This window comes from Sinocyclocheilus anshuiensis, unplaced genomic scaffold (genome assembly GCF_001515605.1).
Source record: "Sinocyclocheilus anshuiensis isolate Anshui unplaced genomic scaffold, SAMN03320099.WGS_v1.1 scaffold446, whole genome shotgun sequence".
In the NCBI taxonomy this organism is placed as follows: Eukaryota; Metazoa; Chordata; class Actinopteri; order Cypriniformes; family Cyprinidae; genus Sinocyclocheilus; species Sinocyclocheilus anshuiensis.
This window is the reverse complement of record NW_015544247.1, coordinates 3,581,852-3,599,552: the sequence shown is the minus strand read 5'-3', so window position 1 is coordinate 3,599,552 and position 17,701 is coordinate 3,581,852. Positions and strand designations below refer to the sequence as shown.

Below are 17,701 nucleotides of genomic sequence, written 5' to 3'. Positions count from 1 at the left end.
ATTATTGCTGTTATTATTATCATTTGTATTAATATTATATAATATAATATATAAACTCTAATAGTATCTCAATAATACTGCATGAATGACAGGTACTCACATTATCACTAGCAACTACCAGAAGATTTTACATTAGTGACAACTGCAACAAATGTTATGAAATAATAATAGATCATACTAATTGTTAATAATAATAATTGTTTGAAAAATTGTTACTTGGAAATATTAAATCTTTAAAATATATAATGAACATTATTTCATTATGTATCTAGTTGACTTATTGAATTAAATACTGATATTTATTTTTTAATAAAATGATTTAATCCATTTTAAATCAATAACGAAACTATCACTTAGACATAATAATAATTATTATTATTATTATTAGCTATTTAAACATTTTAGTCCTGCCATCTAAAATCAGTACCAATATATTATTATTTTAATATTAATTGATAATATTATAATATAGTACTAAAGCAGTGATATTTATTACTTTGAAGCATAATCATATTTGAAATACAGCAAGTTAATATATTAAGTGTTAGAATTGCCCCAACTACTGTAACTGGGGTAATTGTAAAATTCTTACTTCTTGTATTAAGAGTCCAATTAAATCAATAGTTTGAAAATTAAATAAAGTATAATTTTAAATGTTAGACTTTAACCACTTTTTATATGATGTGCAGCACCTTTTCAAATCTCATATATATATATATATATATATATATATATTATATGTATATATATATGTATATGTGTGTATATATATATATATATATATATATATATATATATATATATATGTATCTCATATATGCAAAATGTAGAAATGTCACAGGTGTAAAGGTGCTAACAGTATCACACTAATTTTGTCACTCAAAGCAGAAGTGAGACCATCACCAACTTCAACTGAGGTCAGTTTTGCACCTGTTTTGAGGGAATCGGGCAGTTGAATTCAAAGCTCCACAGTGAAAACAGAGATCATTGTTGTGATATGTGGCCACAGACTTGGCACTCAATCCAAGTGGCCACTAATAACAGCGCAGGGCCTACAACTGCGGGGAATTTTCTTAGAGCACTTTATGGGCCAACAATCGCACATTACTCATGTCTGCAACAGCTGCTGGTAGAATTCTGTGAAACTAAGATGTGCCCTAAAGGAACTGTAGAAGAAGAGTGTGTGAAACGAAGACAGGAATTTTTTCAATGTGTGTGAAAGCACTGTATATTATCACACAATGAGATGTAAGTGTACCTGAACATCATACACAGTTGGGAGGTTAAAAAGGAAAGATCAGAAAAAAAATTGCAGACAATAAAAGATAAAAAAAAAAAACATTTTTGCATTCAGGCTCCAAACTAAATGAGCTCAGAGTGTAGCGGTAAGCCCTACATGTTTGTTATGGGGAGATTTAAGGGTTCAGACTGCTCTCTGTCATCTGCACAGATTGAAGCATTTTATCATATCTGAGTCTCTTTATAAATCTAAATCTACTTATATTTTTTTTTTTCATTCCTTATCATTTTCTTTAATTGAAAATGACAATCCGGACTATCTAATCCATCTTCCTTTTATTAGAAAAAAAATATTATTATTATTCCCATAGGCTCTGCCCTTGCTAATATCAAAAATGATTTAGTATTTAGGACATGACGACTACGGGAATGCCAAACAGAGGGGGGTTTATGTCCCAAGAAACATTGTATTACACATTAATCAAGAAAATAAATGAAAATGATAGCATTATTCACAAATGGATAGGTGTATTCTTCTTTGATGGCATTATAAAGGGTTGTGTCTTTAGATTAGAACTACTAAGAAAAAAAAAAATTTTGATTGAGCAGCAGGGTTGGATAAATCCTTTAGGTGCATGTTTGTGTCAGATCCTTGGATTTATCTGAAAGGTGATTTTATCACATTTTAATATGGAGAAGAATGGGGCAGAGAGGGAATTTCGTGAGTCATTTCTTAATCTTTGATCCTTCCCCTATGTCTGCTTCATGAGTTGAAACTAAGGCATGTTGGAGTCACACAGAATTCCCCTGTCAAATTTCACAGTGAAATGCAACACAAAAATAATATGTGATCATGGAAATGTTCTTATTATAAAACTGTTTTATGAAAAAGAAAAAGAAAGCCTTTGCATTCTGTTTAAATGTCTAAAGGTCTTCCCTTAAAAGAATACAAAATAACAAGCAAAAATAAATAAATTGGCCAAGAAAATGAAAAAGTCTGATGATACAAGCACTGGGCGCATTCATAGTCTGTAATGTTGCCATATCCAAACCATATAAAAATATATACTGATCCAGGAGCCAAAAGCTACTGCTTTTATTACAGAAAGATGAACAATTGTGATGAATTATTCAACTCTTCTACCTCACTGATGATAACTTAACACAAAGAGCTGTTCTGTAACTTTGCCAATCGGACTAATTGATGATTTGCATGTGAATGCTGGCCTTACATTTACCACCCTTTAATGTCGAATCAGCTAGAACCATTTCAAAATGAAAAGCTCAAATATCTTTGTTTTTAGGGTTTCTTTTTTTATATATAAAAAATACCCAATTGATGCAGTGGTTAGTTTTTGTTTGTCATTCATGTATTGACCATTTGGCTCCTTTTCCTCATTATTACTGGAATAATTTCTCCACATGCAATTCTTTGCCAAAATATATTCCGATCGATACTGGAAAACAACATTTGCGTTCACAATAGCAACTCCTCTGCCTTAAAAGACAAATCCTTTCAGGCTTTAGTGTTCCTCTGATGTGGGAAACATAATTCTGATTTAACAATTCTTAAGTGCAATATCCAGGACATGAGAAAACAACAATCCCAGTGGGGCTGGAGTAATGGAGCAATAAATTGTCATCTGGTTAAGTATAACTCGCTCTTACCAGCAGATGGAAGTATTGGAGAGCATGTTTCAGCATGTAGCAGTGCACTATAAGGTAAACTGATGGAAGCAGGCATCAGAGCCACCAAGTGTATTATGAACAACTGTGGGGAAAACAGCATATGATACAAAACATAAAAACATATGCGAACTGTTTTCTGTTAGCCTATATTCAGTTAACTGTTCTATTAATATATATCAGATTATTATTTTATATGTCAGACATTACAGGGTCAATACTTTGAGGTCCTCTAAGTACAAGTCCTCTGATGTTATTTTTATTATTGATAACTGAGATAGATGCAAGACAGCACCAAATGAGTTTATATGAAAAAAGAGAGTGTCTTTTCAAAAGAGCTTAAAGTATGAAAAAAATCGCAACTGGTCACTTTTCAGAGTCATAGGTTTTACATGTGTTTCACATCAACACTCACGGGCTGCGTCCCTTTTTACAGTCTATGGCTGCGTCCAACAAATATTGTTTTCAAAGGCTGTATTTGGAGGTAGAAAGACATCAACGCGCGTCCCAATTCATTTCTGTAACATCAAACTAAAAGATTAATTAATCTGTTTGGATTTGCAGCACTCGCTGCCTATGATGTCCCACAATCCTGTGCGGTTATAACCATGATTTGTTTTCTTCATTTATTTTCATGACAATGCCACACATTATTCCATCAATAAAAAGCATCAACACACACTGACAAAAAAATTAAATGCATAATAATAGTGGTACGGAGTAAGAATTATTAATAAAATAGATGCATATAAATATTACGACTTCTGTGTAAAAACAAATGATAATGGAAGAAAAGCAAACTTTCTTATATGTACATTTCTAAACATTTCTAAATGTCTGTTGCTTAAGTTTTGGTTTCCGAATAAATATGCCGTAGTTATTAAGTAGGCCTGTACATGAATTTCATAAATGTGACCCTGGACCACAAAACCAGTCGCACGGGTATATTTATAAAATAACATTGTATGGGTCAAAATGATCGATTTTTCTTTTATGCCAAACATTATTAGGATATTAAGTAAAGATCATGTTCCATGAAGATATTTTGTCAATTTCCTACTTTAAATATATCAAAACTTAATTTTTTGATTAGTAATATATAGGCATGCATTGCTAAAGACTTCATTTGGACAACTTTAAAGACGATTTTCTCCATATTTTGAATTATTTATTTGTTTATTTGTTTATTTATTTGCACCCTTAGAATCCAGATTTTCAAATAGTTGTATCTCGGCCAAATATTGTCCTATCCTAACAAACCATACATCAATGGAAAGCTTATTTATTCCGTTTATTTATTATTTATAAATCTCAAAAATCGACATCGACATCGGCATTAGACTGTCTTTGCTTTCTGGCGCAGCCGTTGTGATTTTTGGAGAAATTTTAGGAGATCGATCGGATTATTTCACAATCACCATGCCTCACTTCCGCCTAATGAGCACGCGATGGCGCCATGAGGCCAAATAACGAGGTCGCAGCTGGACGCTGGCTCGCGGACGGGCTTTAGGACCGCTGGGCGTGCGTGGCTCCGCCGTAAACCGCGTCCCTGCTGGTGCAGCTCGTTGTTCAGAGTTTTTTCGCCGAACATGTGGTGTGGCAGTGGCGTCACTACACTTGCCGCAGTCGCTAACAAAACCAACTGAAACCGAGACACCGCTTTCTGACTAGCGCGAGGAAGTGTGACACGCGAGCAGCAGGTCAAGAGCGATGAAAACCGAGGGAATTGAGGGCACCGAAAGGTTTCAGAGCCCCGGTAAAGGCCGAGGACTCAAAGCCACAAAGCATTTCAAAGTTGGTGATCTAGTGTTCGCCTGTCCGGCGTATGCTTACGTGCTGACCGTGAACGAGAGAGGCGGACACTGCGAATGCTGCTTTACCAGGTCAGCGCTCCTTATTAGTCGACGTCTGACACTTTGTGTCTTTGTGCACGAGACTAGAAGCCCATGGCGTGTTGTTTACGGATGTTTCATTTGACAGTGCATGCACACATAGCAGCATTGTAATATTTATGAACTTTTATAATAGTTCACAATCAATTTTGTTTTGATAGTGACATGTTTGACAAGCACGTAATCTGCATTCACTTCGGGGCTGATCCCTCTTAAAGATGGCTGGCACATGCTTTTTTTGTTTGCACTGCTGTTTAAATGCTGCTGGGTCATGCACTGGGAAGGGTGACCCACTTTGTATACACATCCAACACGGCCAGTGAGTGCTGTGGATGAATGTTCAGTGAAATATTTATTTCCAGTCAGTAAATGTTTTTTGGAGACTTGTGTGATGGTTCTATACTAGATAAATCCACAAGATGCAATGACAGTATATCTCTACTGTAAGCAAATGTCAATTCAGACTGTATAAATTATTATTTTATGCATTTTAATGAAAGCTTTTGGTGTTATTGATGTATATAATTACAGCGTGTGACGATTTGAGGTACAACAGAATTACTGCGAGTTTAGAATCAGTGGATTTGTCGATTATAATTTTTGCAGCTTTCGTATTGTTTGTTACACTGAAGGTGAAGTATGACTTTCTTCCATGGAACAAGTAAGGAGATGTTAAATTTAGCATGAAATAAAAATCGCCTTATATATTTTTGAATTAATGATGTAGATCTTATTGTGAACAGTTAAACCATGCATATTTTCAACGTATAAGGGATAGTTTAGGTAAAAGGAATATTTTGCCACCATTTACTCGCCCTCTAAAAACTGTATGAAAAACTGACTTTCCTCTGTGACACATAAAATAAGATATTTTGAGAAATATCTGTCAATGGACACCAAAATGGGTTGCCAACATTCTTCAAAATATCTTCTTTTATGTTCAGCAGAAGAAAGTCATACAGGTTTGGAACAATATCATGATCATGATGACAGAATTTTTGAGTGAACTTTAAAGAGAATGACAGAATCCACCACTTTTTATTGTATGGAAAAAAGATGCAGTGAAAGTGAATGGTGACCTTGGCTGTCATTCGAACATCTCCTTTTGTGTTCCACAGAATAATGAAAGTGTTAGGGGTTTGGAAAGGCATAAGGATGAATAAATTATGTCAGAAATTAATTTTTAGGTGAACAATCCCTTCAACATAGAGGGAAATAGTGGCATACTGAAGGGTGAATTGAGAATCATCTGACCACTTAAACTATTTGTTATTTCATTTACAGGAGAGAAGGGCTGTCGAAGTGTGGAAAATGTAAACAGGCCTATTATTGCAATGTAGAGTGTCAGGTAAGTCTGTGTTTGTGATCTTAATGGGTTGATGAAGAAAATGAAATCATAGTCTCGGTGTGGATTTGCTCCGTTGACTATTACAGAAATAGTTCACTCAAAAATGAAAATTCTATCATTATTTACTTGTTCATATACTGTGGAACACAAAAAGAGACATTTTTTGAAGAATCTTCAAGCCGCTCTTTTCCATGCCAGACAGTCCATAGTGACCAGGCTGTCAAGCTCACAAAAAGGAAATCAAAAACACATTGCTTTGCAACATGAATTATGATCTGCTATGGATGCTGCGTAGTGATATAGTGTGAACTGGTCAGAGCTGTTCTTGTATCATGGAATGTAACACTGGAATGCTGTATTGACCAATTGGAAGCCACAGCCATAATGATCTGTTTTATAAAGTTAATTTTGCTCTGTCAGCATATATCTGAGCTTTTTTTCCCCAACGCTTAGTACTTACACTACAGTGCTCTAATTGCAAGGATGGTCCCACTGGAGCAACGATAGCTGAAATGCAGAGTAGCGCAGTCTCAGAATGAACTCCATAGATAATGGACTCTGTTCACCTGGAATCACACCTGCAACCTTTGTGTTAGCAGCTCAAAATCAGCTGGACCTCCACCACTCTTTGCTGCATATTTAAGACAAATTTTGATCCATCCATTCTCCAAAGCAAATTATCCTATGTAGGGTCACAGGGGTAGCTGAACAGTTTTGATTTATATGTAATAATTTGCGTCGATAGTAAATAGTTTATATGGTTTGATTTAGACAACATGGTCTGCAAGGGGGACATAATGGAAGATAATGGAAGAACGGCAGTATAAGCTTAAAGGAAAACACATACTACAACTACCATTCAAAAGTTTGGGGTCAGCATTTTTATTTATTTTTTTTATTCAGCAAGGATGCATTAAATTCATTTATAAATAATAATGCTTTTTGAGCCAAATCGGCATATTAGAATGATTTCTGAAGGATTAGGCCTATGTGGTGTGAAGACTGGGATAATGGATGCTGAACATTTTGCTCTGTTATTGAAGGAATATGATTAAAATATATTAACAAAGAAAACATTAATTTTAAATTGTAGTGTTTTTACTTTTTTAATCAATTAATTATAGAATTGAGCATAAGAGACTTTCAAACTTTTGAATGGTAATGCATCTCCAATCAATACAATAATTCTCATATTGACTTTTTCCTTTCTGAAAGGCTTTAAAATATTTATTTTATCTCATAAACGTATAAGACAGCACAGTTGACTCATTCCCTCATTCATGAGTTCCTCCAGGATGAGCAACAGGGATAGTGGTCTATGGAGACCACAGTCAGAGTGACAGCTCTGTAATTGATCTTTGCTGGTGAGCGCCAAGCAGAGTCAAAAATCCAGCACTGAAAATAAAAATCATCAATAATCCATTTGCACTCTACCACAAGGCCCTTCTGTCTCGGCCCTGCTGTTTTTGTGCATTGTACAAGTTGTGGCATTAGAATCCATCATCTTGCGGCTGTTTGGTGTTTCTGTTCAGGCTTGTCCCTTTATGGGTCCTTGTTTTTCTGTCTGAACTGAGTTGCAAAGCTACATAGATGAGCATCATATGTTAAAGAAATAGGTCATCCAAAAATGAAAATTTGCTGAAAATTTACTCACCGTTAGCCCTCCAAGATGTATGCAAGTTTGTTTGTTCATTGGAAGAGATTTGGAGAAATGTAGCATTACATCACTTGCTCACCAATGGATCCTCTGCAGTTAATGGGTGCCGTCAGAATGAGAGTCCAAACAGTAAAAGCATACAATAATCCACAAGTAATTCACACAATGTCTTGTGAAGCGAATAACTTTGTTTGAAATAAACAAATCCATTATTAAAACATTTTAACTTCAAGCCATTACTTTGAGCTAATATAGTCCTCTATCCATAATATTGCTTTCTCCAGTGAAAAAGTTGTCTCGTCTGAATCAGGAGTAAACCATTTAAAACAGTGGATTTTGATGTGAGAGGACAACAGCAGATGGACTTTTTCGCTGGAGGCAGTGTTATTATGGATTACAGACTTTTTTTGGCCAGAGGCAACAGTTTAAAGTTAAAACACCTTACTGATGGATTTGTTTCTAACAAACATGCAGCTTTTCACTTCACAAGACCTTACAGGGATAGTTCACCCAAAAATGAAAATTCTGTCATTAATTACTTACCCTCATGTCGTTCCAATCCCATAAGACCTTCATTCATCTTCAGAATACAAATTCATCCTTTTGATTAAATCCAAGAGCTTTTTGACCCTGCATAAACATCAATGCAACTGACATGATCAAGGCCCAGAAAGGTAGTAAGGACATTGATAAAATAGTTCAAGTGGTTCAACAGTAATATTATGAAGCTAGGAGAATACTTTTTGTGTGCAAAGTAAACAAAAATAATGACTTTATGCTTTATCGACTTAATCCGGATGCACTGTGCCTTGCTTACAAGCAGATCTTCATAAACATGTCTGAAGTAGAGGTCTGCTACCCGACCCGAGCCCGACGGGTCCCGAAATACTTTCGGGTTGGGTTCGGGTTAAAGTTTAATGAATGGGTTCGGGTCGAACGGGTTTAGTTATAGCTAAACTAAAACTATATGTAGTAGGCTACGATGCTTAGACGCACGCACACACATTAGTGCACACGACAACACAGCACGGAAACTTTTATTAGTAAAATAGCTTCGACAGGCTACTGACTCGCAACTTTATATTTTTCTGCAATGAGGGGGTAAGCTGTTTTTGAAGTAACTAAGCCTAATTGCTTGTAGAGAGAGGCGCGCAGACGCTGGTTCACACACGCAACTTTCATCCCTCTCTCTCTCTCTCTCTCTCTCTCTCTCTCGCTAATTCAAATAAATGATATAATTAATTCATTCAAATAAATGCACTGCATCTCTGTGTCTGATTTAAAGCAGGCCGAATGCTAACGAGCCTTAACTGACGAAAATGACCATAATTTGCACGATGGAAGAATTATCGTCTTGTCGTATACAACCATTCAAAAACTCGGCAGAATATATGTGACCGCTGCACCTGATGTTCATAAATTTTCATAACTGGTAAGTGTTTTTTCTTTTGCCTTGTGAACTGGCCGAGCCTTAATTTTTCTGTTACTTTACATGTATTTGTTTACTGACCGTTGCATGCAATCGTGAAATACAGCATTTTTTAAAAAGATGTCGGGTTCGGGCTCTAAATTTAACTGCCGCTCGGGTCGGGTCGGGTCAGACGATCTCTGGTACGGGTCGGGTTCGGGCTTCAGTTTAAAGCCCGTGCAGACCTCTAGTCTGAAGATTTCAAAAGAGAGGAAGACTTTGGAAGAGAAGAAATTGTCAAATAAAGTCGTTATTTTTGTTTTCTTTGCACACAAAAAGTATTCTCATAGCTTCATAGAATTAGGTTTGAACCACTGATTTCACATGGGCTATTTTAACAATGTCCTTATTACCTTTCTGGGCCTTGAACGTGTCAGTTGCATTGCTGTCTATGCAGGGTCAAAAAGCTCTTGGATTTCATCAAAAATATCATAATTTGTGTTCCAAAAAAAAATTTAACGAAGGTCTTGCGGGTTTGGAACGACATGAGGGTGAGTAATTAATGACAGAATTTTCATTTTTGGGTGAACTATCCCTTTAAATTGATAGGCTGGATAGATTGATCTAGCCTATTCAATTATGTTATCATCAGCTTCTCCAAGGAGTAAATGTAGAGCATATTTGTTTTGTCATCCCAACTATTATGCACCATTGTCTGCATAAATTACTTCCAGGAAGTCTCACCCCAAAAATCACACCATTGATTTTGATGTCTGACCACAGTGTTCAAATAAACAGAAATGTTTTTTAAAGCTACAAATGTTTGTCATTGGCAAAGGAAGAGTATTTTATTGCAGAAAAAATACACCCTTTTGTCCACTTAAATATAAAAAGCCAAAGGCAAAAAAAAAGAACAGCAAACCAATATAGTTTAAGCAGTGATCATGGAGCAAGTCTGCGTAGCCTGTTTATTTTAAGGGACTTGGTTGTTGCTCTATTCCTAAATTGAGCTGGAAGGCATTCTGGCCGTGCTGTTGCTATGACAATCCATCTCGAACGCATTAGGGATCAGTTTCTGTTTGCTCGCCAGAACACAGGATTTAGTTTATTCGTTGCCCAGTAGTCTGTGAGGCAGCCCGAGACTAATTCAAAGTCTTATCTCTCAGGAATTCTCGTATTCGTCTTGAGGCTCCATTCAATTTGAAAGCATGACTCATCAAACGGAAACGAGCCGACATGCGATTGGTTATATCAAAAGCATATCATCTCAAAAAGAAGAGCTGTGACCCTTGAGCTCTGAGTGTGTTACGTTGTTCGTCGGAGTATATGTTATGCCGATGCAATATAAAAATATGCGATAACACTTTAGTGTAGGGTCCCATTCTCACTATTAACTAGTTGCTTATTAGCATGCCTATTATTAACATATTGGCTGCTTATTAGTACTTATATAGCACATATTCTGCATGACCATATTCTACATCCCTAATCCTACCCAATACCTAAACTTAACAGCTACCTACTATCTATTAATAAGCCGTAAATTAGGAGTTTGAGGGTAAAGTCGTAGTTAATGGTTTGTTAATAGCGAGAATTGGACCTTAAAATAAAGTGTGAACAAATATGCTATATTTGTGTGAAAATAAACATGTCCTTGTCCTTCCCTCAGAGAGGAGACTGGCCCATGCACAAGTTGGAGTGCTCGGCCATGTGCACATATGGAGAAAACTGGTGTCCCTCAGAAACCGTGCGACTGGTCGCCAGAATAATTCTGAAACAGGTGAGGACGACCTACTTTTTTGGCATAACGGTATTTTATGCAACAAAATTAAATTTTTGGGTGAACTGTCCCTTCAACACAAAGTGCCACACCATATGACATATTCAGACACACTCAGATTGTAACATTATTACTTTGGTTGCATGGATGCCAAATGCTCTAGCAGTGTTGTTTTAGCATTACTTATATACTATTAATGTATTAATTAATATTTAATTTGAATTGTAGTTCAAGCTTTAGTAATTTTGTTGTGCTTTTGTCATTTTTATTATTTCTTTGTGTGTGTATATATATATATATATATATATATATATATATATTTCTATTTAGCTTTAATTTATTATTATTTCAGTTTTAGTTAATGCTTCAAATTAAACATTTTATTTCAGATAGTTTTCAAAGCAACATTTCTCATGTTAATGTAACTTTTTTCATCAAATATTTCTTTTTTTATTTCAGCTTTACTTCAGTTGACAAAAACAATATTAATAGCTTTAGGTAACAGCAATGACACTGCTTTAAAGTCACTTCTTGGTAACTTTTCATGCACATGCGCTAAACGCTATTATTATTACACTTAATGATATTTTGCAGACTAACACACTTCCCTAGTTGGACGTTTACAGTAAATTTACTAAAAGGTAGTAATTACATTTGAGTCTCTGCTAGAACTTTACTGCCTGTTAGAACTTAAAACGGTTTTTGGCTGTGTAACTGTGTTGAGGAGGCAGCTCTCCAGCTGGTCTGCTGTAATAATGTCTATAGCTACAGCCACTCTACTCATGAGTACTTCAGTTCACAGAGTAAGAGAGGTCTAGTGCAGTCACAATCCTCACTTGCCAATTACGGGAGTCGTTTTGCAGTGCCGCTTCTGTAGTTTGAATAGAGTTTTAAGTCAGCAATGTCTGCAGATCCTGCAGCTTTACATGAAAGACGGTGATATTATTTTCTCTGAATGTGTTGAAAAAAATAGTATCTGTTATAAAAAGGTCAGAGAAAGAGGCAGCTTGCTCAAAAACAAATCACTGAGGAATATAATCACCACATATATGATTTTTACTATTACACACTGTTTTCTATTTTAATATATTTTAAAATGTCATTCATTTCTGTGATGAATAGCTGTATTTTCAGCAGCTATTACTCCAGTCTTCAGCGTCACTTCATGATCTTTCAGAAATCATTCTAATATGCTGATGTGGTGCTCAAGAAACACAATGTATTTATAATGTTGAAAACACTTGTACTGCTTAATATTTTTTGGATACCATGACGCATTTTTCAGGGTTCATTGATGAATAGACCGTTCAAAAGAACAGCATTTATTTGCAATAGAAATCTTTTGTAAAATTATAAATGTTTTTATTGTCGCTTTTAAGCAATACATGATGGACATTGTTTTAGAAATTAATAAAATGAAGAAAAAAAAATCCTTCTCCTCCATCCGATGGGATTTTTATTCATGCGCCTGAACACACACACACACACACACACACACAGTATTGTGGGAGATCATAGGCAGCGAAAAAAACACATCTCTTCACTCGTCTTCAAAATCCAGCCAGATCAAGGAATTTCAGACAACAGGATGTTACACAAACATTGGATTTAGATGTGCCATGTTGCCTTCCTACCTCCGTATGTTGCCTATGAAGGCAGCATTTATCGGGTTTCAGACACCGGCAGAGAGGGAGTATGAAGAAACTCAGATCTTCTGGCTACACCGGTTACATTGCGCAGATGATTAACCTTCACAGGTGTGAAAACACGTATTGGTTTTCATTTTTTTGAAAGGGTCACCAGTAGTAATATTCAGTCTTTTTTTAAGAATCAGTACAATCCAGCGTGCAGCTGATGATTTAGTCTAAGTTTAGATTTAGATGTAGCATTTTCAGTGCTACTCTGGCACATATGGTGCTACCATGTGTTTTTCATGGATGTCTTTTTCCTGAATGCATCAGCCCTGGCAGCTCTCCCTGTGACTCACTCAGCCGACACATGGCGCTTTGTGTCACACAGCAAGCTCCGTTAGACAGTTGGCCGGAAAACTGTTGTGTCTTATCAAACACTGAAACAAGTATTTGTTTTGCATGTTTGACCGTTTGCAAGACTCGCGTCAAATCTAACTTTTAAACATTTGCTTGTTTTTCAGAAGTGCCAAACGGAAAGGACTCCTTCAGAAAGAGTGTTGACTCTTAGAGAATTAGAAGCACGTGAGTGTCTAGTTGTTCTCTGAGTGAGCCAAACATTATCCTTATACGGTTTTAAAAATGCAAAGGCGTTTGCTTAAATGAGGGTTTGAAGTTGAAGTGAGTAAAGCCAGTGACTTTCCACACCTGTTTAATGACCCTTACCAGCTGCTCTGTTGGCTGTCTCAGATATATGACGCCTGGAGTAGGACTTCAAGCCTTCGTCTATGTCTCAAATTGTAACTAGTGGAGCCACAAAAAAGTCAGACATTGTGCGTTTTGATGTAAAGAGAGCTATTTCTGCTGTTGCCTTGAAATTCAGTTATAATTATTCTGTCCAAGTTGTGGCATAATTTGGATAATGTAAGACTGGAGCCTTTTTGAATATGAAATGTTAATTGCCTTTTCTGTGCATGTTTGTCAGATCTGGACAAGCTAGATAATGAGAAGAATGAGATGAATGATACAGACATTGCTGCACTACACCACTTTTACTCCCGACATCTCGATTTTCCTGATAATGCAGCACTTACTGAACTCTTCGCTCAGGTAAAGCTAACTGATTTTCATTTCTGTATAACTTTGGAACTTTTTTACTAAATGAATATAGAGGAATTATCATTTTATTTGATATGATTTCATGGATATGCACCAATGAAACAATGCATTAAATCATGGAAAAAATAAACAGAATTTTTAAAATTTGAAACTAGCTGACTTTTTTGCTACTGAATAAAAAGCCAAATTAAAATAATCACATTGCTGCTTTATTTTATATTGCTATCGAAATCTTGCAGACTAAGTATTATATATATAAAATTAAGTTTTATATTGTATTCATTAAGTTATGAATGCATACCTTATAAAATAAAATAAAAAAATTCCAAAATGTTTTTCCAAAACGTCACCCAAAAATAAAAATTGTCATAATTTAGTCAACCTGTAAAAACTGTATGACTTGCTTTCTTCTATGGAACTTAAGAGAATGATATTTTGAGAAATATCTCATTGTTTTCAGTGCCAGTGGTAATTAAACAATATCTTCTTTTATGTTCCACAGAAGAAAACAGTCAAGTAATCGATGACAGAATTCTCAATTTTGGGTAAACTTTAAAGAGAATGAGTCTATTACTTTCACTGTATGGAAAAAGATGTGATCAAAGTGAACAGTGACTTTGACTGTCATTCAGTCTAGCGTTTAATTTTATGTTCCATGGAAGAATGAAAGCATTAAGCGTTTTGAAAAATATAACATGAAATATTTTTCACTCCAATCCGTATGCTCCATTCATGGAAAGTTCCAAGTCTGTGTGTCCATGACATTAATGCAGGGGACATTTCAGGCGAACGCATGCTAAATCCTCCCTTTCTACACCATAGGTGAACTGTAATGGCTTCACCATTGAAGATGAGGAGCTGTCTCATTTGGGTTCTGCTGTATTTCCAGAGTAAGGTTCATAGAAATCAAAACCATTGCCATGATCTCAATATGTTAAATACTTTAGAGTAATTGAATGTTTTTATTGTTGTTGTTTGTGGTAGCGTTGCTCTGATGAACCACAGCTGTAGCCCAAATGTGATTGTGACGTATAAAGGTACAGTGGCCGAGGTGAGAGCCGTGCAGGACATCAGCCCTGAAGAAGAGGTGAGACGAGCCACACCATGAACATGAGTCATTATAAAAAAAACATTGCTGCTTATTTCACTGTTCATGAATAAAAAGTAACCTGAATTATACGCTCAATATAATGCTCAGTTTTTGCTAAACAGCAACAGCTCTTCAGTCTTTACTGACTGGCCAGACCTAATATGATTCGCTGTTGTCACATTCAAGAAGTCTTCCTTATGTATTATTTACTGTAGAATTATAGTCATCATTGTCATTCAATTGTGATGTAAAATATAAAATGCTTTGTAATATCTTCTGGTAAGTCAGTTTTGAATTTCCTGACATCTATCATCTTATGAGTATTGCATAATCATCTCATTACTAATTTAATTGTGGTATTTTGTGTGACAGTCCTCTTTGTTTCTCTTGAATAGATCTTCAACAGTTATATTGACCTCCTGTATCCAACAGAGGATCGAATTGAACGGTTGAGAGATTCTTACTTCTTCACATGTGACTGTAAAGAATGCACCTCTAAATCAAAAGTGAGTGTCATTTTATCCCTGTAATAAACAGGTTTTCAGAAACCTGTCTGATGTAGAAAGGCATAGGAAATCATTTTCAGTTTGTTGCACATGATTATTTTTGTGTGTGTGTGCATTTTGGAGCATGGCAAAATGTGTAGTTATGGTTTGAATAAAAATGAATATTAATTAAAGAATTCAAGTTGATATGTGTGGAATAACAGGCTCTTATTTTTTTTTAGGACAAAGCCAAAATGGAGATCCGAAAGAAGCTTAGCACACCTCCAGAGCAAGAGGAAATCAAGCAGATGGTGATGTATGCCAGAAATGTCATTGAGGAGTTCAGGAGAGCGAAGCACTACAAAAATATCCTTCATTGGCCTTTTCTCTTTTGGATTATTGTGTGTGTGTGTGTGTGTGTGTGTGTGTGTGTGTGTGTGTGTGTGTGTGTGTGAGAACATTTATATTTCTGCACTATTGTGCAATATTTTGAATATGGGGCAATCTAGAGGCAGCGGGATATTTTTAGTCTTGACGAAGCCATACTAGCCTTTGGGATATATTGTCACAAAACATACACTAGTGTTTTTACTATTCACAATTGCTTGTGAAGTCTGAGAAAAGACAGCAGAAAATCAGTAGTGCTTAACTTGTGTAACCCCAAGCTACCACTTTGTCAAAGACAAAATACACTACCATTCAGAAATTTGAGGTCAGTATATATGTTTTTTTGTGAAAGATATCCATACTTTTATTTAGCAAAGATGCATTAAATTTATCACATTTTTCACAAACTATTTCTAACACTGATGATAATAATAATGTTCCTTGAGCACTAAATCAGCTTGTTAAAATTATTTCTGAGGGATCATGTAACAAGATTGGCATGAAAGCTTTGCCAGGAATTAATTACTTTCTTAAAATAGCCTATATTAAAAGAGAACACTTATTTTAAATTATAAAAATAATTCACAATATTACTGTTTTACTGTATTTTACGCATAAGAGACTTCTTTCAAAAATATAAAAGAAAAAAATGTACATCTTGTATCTTGTATATGTCCTGAAGTGGAGGTTTTGTGGAAGTTCCTTAACTGCTAAGTACCCCCCAGTGAACTGCTGGAAATCTGTGAAATAAGCCTGGAGAAAATGGGTTCGATCTTTGCCGAAACCAATGTGTACATGTTGCACATGATGTATCAGACAATGGGAGTCTGTCTCTATATGCAGGATTGGGATGGAGCAATGAAATATGGCGAGAAAATTATCCAGCCCTACAGGTAATGCTGAGCCCAGTGCGTTTCCTCTCTAAATGTCTTACATTTTTTACATTTTAAAAGTTGAATAATAATGAACTTACAGTTGGTCCACTTTATTAATAGTATTCAATCCACATTGTTCTAGTGTGCACTATCCTCCTTACTCACTGAATGTGGCTTCTATGTACCTGAAACTTGGAAGATTGTACCTAGGACTTGAGAAGAGGACACAAGGAGTTAAAGCTTTAAAGAAGGTAAGATGCTAGCAGTGCTAATGTTATACTAATGCAGTATTAGATGTGGGTGTCCCTTTTAAAATCCAAATGGCAAATATGAATTGCTGTAGATATTTTTAGACTCATTTAGGCTTTACAAATTGTTGTGGATGAATTTGTCACAGGCTCTTGCAATCATGGATGTTGCCCACGGTAAAGACCACCCATACATCGCTGAGATTAAGAAGGACATGGAAGAGCAGAAATAATGGGAACGCATGGAGGAATATGCATCAAACGCTGGCATGTGTCTTATACCTCTCCTGGGAATATTAAAACAAAGTGATGTCAAAATTGTCTGTTCATCTGAGATGTCATTTAAATGAATTTTTGGTTTGTAAATAGATGGCCCGAGTCTGAAATATTTTGTTGCTTGGATGGTCTGCACAAATGTGCTGCACTGTTTTCTGTAAAGAAGGGCTAAGATTTAAGAATCATATCAATATATGTCAGGTTTTTAACCAATATTTTGCCCTCTCATGTAGCAACAATATTCTTGTTTTCAATAGCTAACGAATGTCTATCATTTATATATTCTCAATAAGGCGAAGGATTCGGATCACTGATTCTGTTTTACTTGTCTGTTTGCATGGATATTGTTTTGCACTGATCAGTGTTAAGATATTGGACTTCCATTCAATCAGTGCATTTCATAGTGTTACTTTCATTATTGCTTATTTGTTTGTTAAAAGTTTATTTGTTTAGTATTGTACAATTTTGACAGGTAGCATGGGCAAAAAAAAAAAAGAGGAAATTAAAAAAATATGCAGACTGCCACATGCAAAATTTTAATGTGACACTAAAGTAATAAATTCCTTAAGACAAAAACTGACGA

General features: G+C 35.5%; 1 protein-coding gene across 1 annotated transcript; it reads left to right on the top strand.

Moving 5' to 3' along the window:
- Positions 1-4,380: 4,380 nt before the first annotated feature.
- On the top strand, positions 4,381-17,603 carry smyd2a (SET and MYND domain containing 2a). Its single transcript, XM_016498629.1, has 12 exons — positions 4,381-4,808; positions 6,102-6,165; positions 10,900-11,010; positions 13,163-13,223; positions 13,624-13,748; positions 14,580-14,647; positions 14,742-14,844; positions 15,243-15,353; positions 15,575-15,698; positions 16,438-16,612; positions 16,737-16,845; positions 16,992-17,603. The coding sequence occupies exons 1-12, from the start codon at positions 4,636-4,638 to the stop codon at positions 17,073-17,075; spliced, it is 1,308 nt and encodes a 435-aa protein (XP_016354115.1). The 5' UTR covers positions 4,381-4,635; the 3' UTR covers positions 17,076-17,603.
- The last annotated feature ends 98 nt before the right edge of the window (positions 17,604-17,701 follow it).